Source organism: Euphorbia lathyris, chromosome 4 (assembly GCF_963576675.1).
Source record: "Euphorbia lathyris chromosome 4, ddEupLath1.1, whole genome shotgun sequence".
In the NCBI taxonomy this organism is placed as follows: domain Eukaryota; kingdom Viridiplantae; phylum Streptophyta; class Magnoliopsida; order Malpighiales; family Euphorbiaceae; genus Euphorbia; species Euphorbia lathyris.
Window position 1 is genome coordinate 2045638 of NC_088913.1, and position 8872 is coordinate 2054509.

Consider the following 8872-nt stretch of genomic DNA (forward strand, 5'->3'; position numbering starts at 1 on the left):
TTTATGAAAAGGATAAAATTGTCCAAATGAAGACGGTGATAAATAATTTAGGAAGGGTAAATAACAATACCCTAAAATCATTATGCCCAGATCCGACACTCTGAACTATTCAAAAACTGACACGACTGCCACTTCAACAACTCACAATATGTTTGACATGTGTCACCACATGGTGACGTGTGACAATTAAAAAGATTCTAAACATCCTAACCTGTAGCGTGCATCCCAAATTGACCGGATTCAATTTTCATTTTTATTTTTAATTTCTATGCGGTGACATATGTCAAACATATCGCCAGGTGTTATTGACATGGCAACGACAACAACTTTTCAATGATCCAAATCATCGAATCCGCTCATAGTAACTTTATCGAAACAAATTTGTTACTTCAATGACTGGCAGCTCTTACTTTAGTGACCATAAAAACTTGTTACCCCACTAACCCACAACAAACAAGTATGGATCTGTTAAGACTCCATTTCAAACTCGACAACACAAATTTTTTAGAGTCTAACCCGTAGACAAGATCTGTTTGATAAGATTATCATAAAAATTGTCTAACCTGTAGACAAGATATTTTTGATAAGATTATCATATAAAACACGATTATGACACAATAGTCCATTTTGACACCCTATCATAATTTATAGGGACAATCTGACCGATAAGATTATCATTTTGTTCTTATAGGGATAAAAGTTAGATTTTCACTTAAAATTACTGGAGAAGCTCAATTTCGCTCTTATTAGAGAAATCATCGCGCAATTTTACCCTTTCCCAAGGAATTTCGTTGCTAATTTTCGATGAAATTTACTTAGAGAAGGGTAAAACAGAACTAATTTTTTTCTATCATGAGGGTAAAGTTGAGAGCTAAAATTTCCCTGGAGGCAAAATTAGGCTATTTTGTATGATGGGGTAAAATTGATCTTCTCCCTACTATAATCTCGAGGACAAATTTGACCCTTATCCCTATCTTATGTAATCGTATTGATAAAATAACACGAGTATGACATGCCCACCCGAATTGACGCTGCTAGTTAAAAAGCATTTTTACATATTTTGATGAATACTACATAAGAATACCCTGCAAAAGACAATGTCCTTAATGGCTAATACCTCAAAATGATGTCTGTTCTAAATTTACTACTTCAACATGTAATATGCACAAAAATACCAGACTATGAGTTCATAAGCACATACCGTCAATCTTCCAATGCTAAATCCTATTATTAACATTTATGAGATGGTTATTAGAACTGTATATACCTGCCTTGTCGTTTGTCGATTAAGCCACCTCCTGATGATTAATGCGCCTATGCCTCAAACCTACGTCCAGTTCGTGACTGTTTTGAATCAAATCAACATCTGGCATAGTTGAACTTTCTCCTTCGGAGGAATTCCCAGCTTCGTTTCGCCTCTCTTCTCTATCTTCTCCGTAATTGTGAAGCCTACGACCAATGAGATATCGATCGTCGCGTATGGAGTTGTGGAGGTTGGTGAACCAAACATGGAATCTCTTTGCACAAAAGCACAAGACACTGAAGCAGAGACATCCCAGCCATGCGAATCGGTAGACAGCTGAGTTTACGACTAATGGGTATCCGAGCACCGGAAATACGCCTCTTGCCAAGACGTAAGGTACACACAGGGCTGTTAGTAGCTTCATAATTATCGGAAAGACGATCTCTCGCATGACCCAAAGACCTTGCAGCCTTGAAAATCCATCTTCTCTCACCCTCTCAAATTTTACTCGCCAAGTTTCATCCACTAGTGGCATCATATGGTCCAACATAACCTGTTCGACGCAAGAACATTACAACATTATTTTTGGAACAAACATTTTCGTCCAATTATTTCATCAATATTCATCTTGTCTATGACTCCATGTGCAAGTTGTAGCTAAAGCAAAAACATGTATAACACATGAGAAGAAGGGGTAAATTGAACGACCGTCACTGGAGTTTAGTGTTTGTTCCGTAAAGATCATTGAACATCATTTTCTTTCAATAAAATCGCCGAACTTCACATTTGATTTCATTCAAGTCACTCCAGCTGATTGTGTATAGGAACTCAACGAAATGTTGACGTGACGCAGAAGACAGTTGTCTATAGTGTATAAACTACCTAAACGCCACCCTTTTTTCCATGTTAGACATATCTAGCATGGCGCTTAGTTGTCTTGTCATATAGTCAATTGTCTTCTATCCCACGTCAATATTATAGTGAGTTTTTGAATTCAAATTGGCAAGAATGACTTTATTGAAATCAAATGTGAAACTCTGATTTTATTGAAAGAAAACGAAGTTTAATGACCTTTGTGAAACATACCCCGACTTCAATAACCATCGGTTCATTTTAACCATGGTACTAGAGTTTCAGACTCTGTTAGGGATGTGCTACGGAAGTAAGAACACAGCAGCAATATGAACAATACTGAAGGAGTAAGCCACTTTTCTATTGCCATTGGGATATTATAATATAACTCCTTCAGTATTGTTCATATTGCTGCTGTGTTCTTACTTCCATAGCAAATTCCTAACATCATTCTTGATATTAAAAAAAAATGTTCATCGTTCTAATTGACTAGAAGCGAAAAATCTAGTCCTACTTCCTAGAACCTAAGTCAATGGGCCTTGCACTTGTTCACATAACATCTCCTTACCACAACCATATAAAACATATAAATTGACATTATGGACTGCAATTTATAATATTAAGCTATTTAGCCAAAAACTGTTACAGCGGAAAAAAAAAATCGGGATTAATTCCAGTCATTTGGCCCATTTTAGAAAGTGATCAATGGGTGAAAGCAATATTCTTTCATGTCTCGTGAACTAATCACACTTGTCGGAAAAAAAAAAAAAAAAAAAGTAATATGTATGTGGCAACCACGGAAATTTTTCTGGTACACTGATTGATCAAGTTAAGAAGCACAAAGTTTGATAACTCACCAGCCTGGTCCAGATCTTGAGAAATATGAGTCCCAGTGCCCAGTCCTGATACAGAAGAAAAACTGGACTTTCATCCACAGGCACTCGCATGGGCACAATCACCAAAAGCTCAAAAAGCAGCCCAATCATTACTGGAATTACAAATATCTGCATAAAAAGACATTTGTGAGTCAATATTTTAAAAAGTTGCTTTGACATGAAATGATAAACGATGTCGAACAGACAAAGGCCTGACAAGTAACAACAGTATTGACATACCCATATTGACAACAGTACAGAGCTCTTCAGGACGATGCCACACCACTTCCAGATTTGGCGAAGCAAGACAATCGCCCTATTTGTTTTAATGTACTCGATGGAATATCTAGCTCCAGCTAAAGCAGTCCAAATGACATAGCTCCCAATAATGAAAGCATATAGATCTAAGGAAAAATACAAAGCAAAAATAAATCATTCACATACATTAAGCATCAGTTCGGACAGAAATATTCAATGAGTCAGACATACCATTGCACTTGATGCCATGAGTTATTGGTAGAAGAGGAATAACATTGAAAAGGGCACGCCCAAGAGATATAGGTACCACAATCAAGGCAGAATCGAATATAAGCAGAGTCATCCAAGCCACAATAAGCAGAAGGACAATCCGAAGAACAAAGCTATACCTGCTAAAAGATGTATGTATGGTAAAATATTAGATGGCAGTGGCTGCAAATAACATGGCAACATATGATATCAAGTGAATAAAATAATGAAGTCAAACATCATGCATGGCATAGTAAGAATAAATAACAATCAATGATCCAGGCAGGCTAAAATGAACGCATAATGGTATTATGAATTGCAGAACACCAAGGATGAGCATACAACTGTATATGATAGAGAATATGATTTTCATAAGAGCAGTCATTCCCTGCTGTTTAAGATGACATATATATGCATATTGGTTGTTGGGGGATTGAAGAGGCTTAGTGTTGAACCCAAACCTCCCACCACTACAAAATGGGATGAAGCCGATTGGACCAAAACCAATTGGTAAGTGGGCAAGAAAGGCTAACAAGTCTTGTTTGACAACAAAATCCCCATTAAGCAACATAATAGTCAACCTCAGCTTGGATGAGATGAGAACATTAATCCACATACGTCGGAGACAGCTAAGGTAGAATAATCTGAACAGGAATCCTGACTAAATTATGAGTTGATATAAAGTTGGGGTGAGCAATATATACAGGTTTTAAAGAGGGAGGGAGAGGGCCTGAAAATAATGTCAGGAAGAACAATAGAGCAATAGCGCTCCCCACTATTGAGAAGATGCAACGAGAGGAGGCCTACAATTCTAGAATTACTACTTCTAAGTGTAGCCAAGAAGTATTAGTCACAACAACGGAACTTACAAGCTAATTAAAAAATAGGAACCTAAAGTACATAATAACATGATACATCTAAAAAAAGGTATACTGATAAGATGACCAATGACACTCAATAAGCTGTCACTAAGATGATATTAACAAAGCTGTTAAATTACTAATGCCTTTCTGCACCCATATAAGCTAAGTTATGAAAAAGACAAGATGGTACTTAGACCAACTGAAACAGTTAAGTTTTAAATTTTAATGCATACTCTGAATCAGATTGTTCATCACTATCATATTCCTCAGCAACACTAGAGTTTCCTGCTGCAAGAAGACCTCTGTTTGGTTCATCACCAGCAGCAAGTACAGCCAAAGCTCGATCCTGTTCACCCAGTTGACCTGCAGGTAGTCTATCCTGCCTTCCTGGCTCTGGATTTCCATTGTCCTGGCCACTATTGTCTTCTGGTCTAGGCAGCAAAAAGTCTGTTAAACCAAGTGCCCAACCAACAGCAGTAAACCAATAGCGCAAAAGGGATTTGATTGTGGTCCGCAACTTGAAATGCTCAACAGCAAAAGGAATGCAGATTTGAAAAAGAAGCATATCAGCTGGAATTTCAGTAAATGGATCTGATACCCTGCAAAGATGCACATCCGTGTCAAAAAACAGAATAAAGGATAATTACAACATTATAGACACTGCAGAAGAAGAATGCAGTCGGTTCTTACGATATGTCCAGTGGAAAAATGGAGGGTGCCACCCTCATTGCAAGTTTGACAGGCAAAAATACCAGCATCACAATTAAACTTCCATAAACTGCAACTGACAACAAAACCCTGCGGGCATGCTTGTGCACAGGATCATCAATCAAATCGCGAAATGGGTTGTAGTTCGGATCAGCTGGATCTCGAAGAAAATACAAAACCCCTTGACGTAAAACCTGCAAGCAGATAAAGAGAGAGGGATTGTCAATTTATTATAACCATAAATCTTCAGATAGTATCTTCTATATTAAACATAAACGTGGCTAAGAATGATACCCCACGAAGAAGACTGACGAAGATACTTATTTGTAACATGTAGACAATTCCTACTACCCAATGAACCAATGAGCTTGCCAAAGGAGAAACTGAGAAGAACTGAACTCTTTGAGACATGGTCTTCCCAAACATCCTTATAGTACAGACATCCAGCCACCATCCACACATCAAAGGAAATACACCAAGTTCAATCACCAGAAGGAATGCAACCTTAATCATGGTCATCAAATGCCTCATTGCTGCCAAGAACTGCCTGAAAAGGGATGGAATTGTTTCTGCTATAGAGGCAATACCATAAAACCTTCCCAGAGTCAAAGGTTCACCTTTAGTGTATCGAATCAGAGCAACAATTCCAAGGTAGAAAAAGACTAGAGAAAATATAAACATGTAACCAATTGCAAGAGTAGTGACATCAGAAAGCCGTGACGTGCCAATACTTGCCCCTTTCAAGAGATCCGCAGACAGTGGAGAGCTTATGTTTTTTGCGACTTCATTTACCCCACTACCATTTACTTTTAGCATGTCTGCAACCTGACCGAGAAGTCCACCATCTTGGCCTTCAGATGTCAAATTTGTAACAGCAGTAAGTGCATTCTTGATCGTAAAATTGGCTATGGAGAGAGCAGTATCTGTAAGTGGCATGACTGTTGACAACAATGGACCGCTTGCAGAAGAGAAAAGCCATGATACATAGTAGAGAATAATCCGTCCTAATGAAAATGGCACAAAGATGACAACACCAAGGAATATCATATTGCTAGCCAGAACCTGCAGAGGAAGACAACCACCATGTAAGAAGAACACCCAAATAGATGTTAACAATAGGTTTGATATGTTATTTCTTTGCTTTCACCCAGTGAGCCTTGACATCAGAATATCATAACAAGCTGCATCCTCCCCCATCCCCTCAAGCATGAGAAATAAGGAAGAGTAATCCTTGCAGTCATTATTATCAATGAGAGAGAGGGAGGGAGAGAGAGAGAGAGAGAGAAAGAGAAAGAGAGAGAGAGAGAGAGAATGAACACAGCCGAAAGCTCAAAACGCAGATTAGGTGGAAAGAGAAAAGATACAACAAGCAATCCTGTTTCAGATTTAGAGGATAATACGGGTGTTCAAGATTTATCAAAAGAACACATAATTAAAATTATACAAAAATAGAAGGGCCAATCATACTCACAGTAAATGCATTTTCAACTAAATGGAAAACTGGACCCTGCATGCCAACAAGCTCGTCAAAGGGTACATCCTCTGCACCATCAGCATCATCTAGGCCATCAAACATTTGTTCAACATGAGCTTCCAGACGAGCTGCCTGCATCTCCCACCGAGCAGCAACATTTTCTGCATTCCTTCTAATTATTTGACCAGCCCCAGCAATTCCTTGTCCTGCAACGGCCTCTTCAGCATTTCCCTCTCCAGCAAAATTTCTGTTAGCTTGCCCTGGTGGCCGTCTTGCAGCACGGGCACCGTTTCTTTCACCTTCATCCTCTCTATCAGCATCCTGACCTCCAATCTCCCTCAAATGCCTAAAGTAATCTCTTAAAGAAGTGGCTCCCAGAAAAATGAAAACAATGCTAGCAGATAGTAAGAAGCCATGCAGACAATCAGTGAGAATAACTGTGGTCGAGATATGACTTAAAAATAATCTCTGCGCTTCACCAAAACTCCTCACAAAAGCCAAACGCCATATCCAGAAGGTTATGAAGGGTATAATGAGAAGCCAAACTGAAAGCACAAAACTTAGGCGCAGAAAGAACTGCAGAACATGACAAGCCTTCATTGTCATCCCAACAACAAACTCCTGAAAAGGAAGTCTTGTTGGGGCATTCTCAGCATAAACAGGAGAGAAGGAGAATGCATGCTTGCAGACCTGGAAATATGAATGTAATCAATTAGAAAAATAAGGAAAGAAACTAGAGAAAGAAAAAAATAATACTTCAATAAAACCCCTAAAAGGTGTAAGACAAAGATTACAAGAGGAAAAGACTATAACGTTCTAAAATCCAAGTATCCAACTCACTAGATAAGTTGAGGACTTCCTAATAGCAGACGAGGCCTTTCCAAAAACTAAAAGAAGAAGGCTCGAGAAAGCGAACTCCATATTTTCAACACCAAAGAATATGGAATTCACAGTAATATTATATGTGCTACTTATCTTCAACATGAGAAAGGAAAAAGAGAGAAGCTTGATTAAACACTAATGATTTATTATAGCCCCTCTTATAAACCGAAGTCATGCACTTCATCTGTTCTATTTCAACTTTCATCCCAAAAATATGAACTTTTGACTGAAATTCCCTGTGAAGACAATATATTGAAAAAAATCCCTGCCCCAACTGCATTCACTCAGCATATAACATAAAACCTATTCAGTATGAATGTAGAGCCCATCTGACAGATGCAATGAGCAAAACGTTTCTTTATGGCTTTTGTTATCAAAGAAATGTCTAAATCCCTAATTAAACCTTGCTGAATCAATTTTCAACAACACCGATAGAATTAACATCATGTCATTTCCAATCAAATTCACAAAATCCCTACATCAACAAATTAATTGCTTAACTTAACTTAAGGTTTCTACATCAATACATTTGAAGAGAGTCAAGAAAAGTACGTACCTCGCATTGACGGGCGTTGCTATGATTCAACCACTGCAAGAGACAATCCTGGTGTACGAACTTAATACTTCCACTACACGCACATGGATACCGTAAAGGATTCTCTGCATCCCCAGGATTTCTACAGATCCGACAAACATCCCCCTCCTCCTCATCGTCCTCATACCTCGACGCCGAAGCAGCCGCAGCAGCAGCCGCCGACACAGACGAAGCTCCATTACTCTCTTCCTTTCCAATTGAATCGCGATTAGACGCAGTAGAACTCGAAGAAGACGATGAGGATGATAGAGATGGCGACCTCAGAGAATCATTAGCGTCATTAGGCGTTGACGCCGCCATGATCTCCATTAGGGAAGGCAAGATGTGCAGTTGAAGCTGGGATGACTCGGGTGAGTTGAAGGAACGAGTTGGAATCGGAAACGCGCTTTGGGAGAAGCGGTCGGAGTTTGAGGCCTTAAATCGGTTTGGTCTGTGTTGATAACTACGCGGTCGGTTTGTACAAGACGAGCAATGACGTGGTGGATTTTGATTGGTTATTGACTAAAGTAATGGAATTCTTCTTAATAGAATCAATTTCTTTTTTGATTATTTTTGCTTTATTCTTTGCTTTTTATACTTATTGATATCTCATATATAAATTAATCCACGTGGCGTTATCAGTGAAACACGAATCGTCACCTGAAAGAAAATATGGTATCATCATAAAGGATCAGCTACGCACGAAAACTCAAGCACACAATTATGATCCGGGAGATCAATACCAACCCAACCTAGAACAACTTGTTGTAGCACAATCGCATCTAATCCCGCCAATCACAGACCTAGTGAGTTTGAGGAATACTGAATCTCACTTAATGGATACATGTCCGCCTATCAACGGGTAACATGTATCCCCTGTAGGCTCTAATGTTT

General features: G+C 38.8%; 1 protein-coding gene across 2 annotated transcripts; it reads right to left on the reverse strand.

The window, feature by feature from the left end:
- Window positions 1–1008: 1008 nt before the first annotated feature.
- Window positions 1009–8429, reverse strand: LOC136226611 (probable E3 ubiquitin ligase SUD1). Of its 2 annotated transcripts, none has more exons than XM_066015193.1 (9): window positions 7961–8429; window positions 6520–7212; window positions 5343–6110; window positions 5031–5242; window positions 4574–4939; window positions 3460–3617; window positions 3211–3374; window positions 2953–3099; window positions 1009–1796 (listed from the first exon to the last, which is right to left on the reverse strand). In XM_066015193.1, exons 1-9 carry the CDS (start codon window positions 8306–8308, stop codon window positions 1287–1289), a joined length of 3366 nt encoding a protein of 1121 aa, XP_065871265.1. In that variant the 5' UTR covers window positions 8309–8429; the 3' UTR covers window positions 1009–1286. The 2 variants fall into 2 exon arrangements, with proteins under 2 accessions (XP_065871265.1, XP_065871264.1); XM_066015192.1 differs by having other exon boundaries at window positions 3460–3620.
- Window positions 8430–8872: the final 443 nt, after the last annotated feature.

What these genes read in the sequence shown, in the direction of transcription:
- LOC136226611 (XM_066015192.1), bottom strand. Translation starts at nt 8,308, where the DNA reads ATGGAGATCATGGCGGCGTCAACGCCTAATGACGCTAATGATTCTCTG. An exon ending in ATTTTTCCACTGGACATATC is followed by an intron (nt 4,940 to 5,030) that starts GTAAGAACCGAC and finishes GCATCTTTGCAG; the next exon opens with GGTATCAGATCCATTTACTG. An exon ending in CTGTACTGTTGTCAATATGG is followed by an intron (nt 3,100 to 3,210) that starts GTATGTCAATAC and finishes CTTTTTATGCAG; the next exon opens with ATATTTGTAATTCCAGTAAT.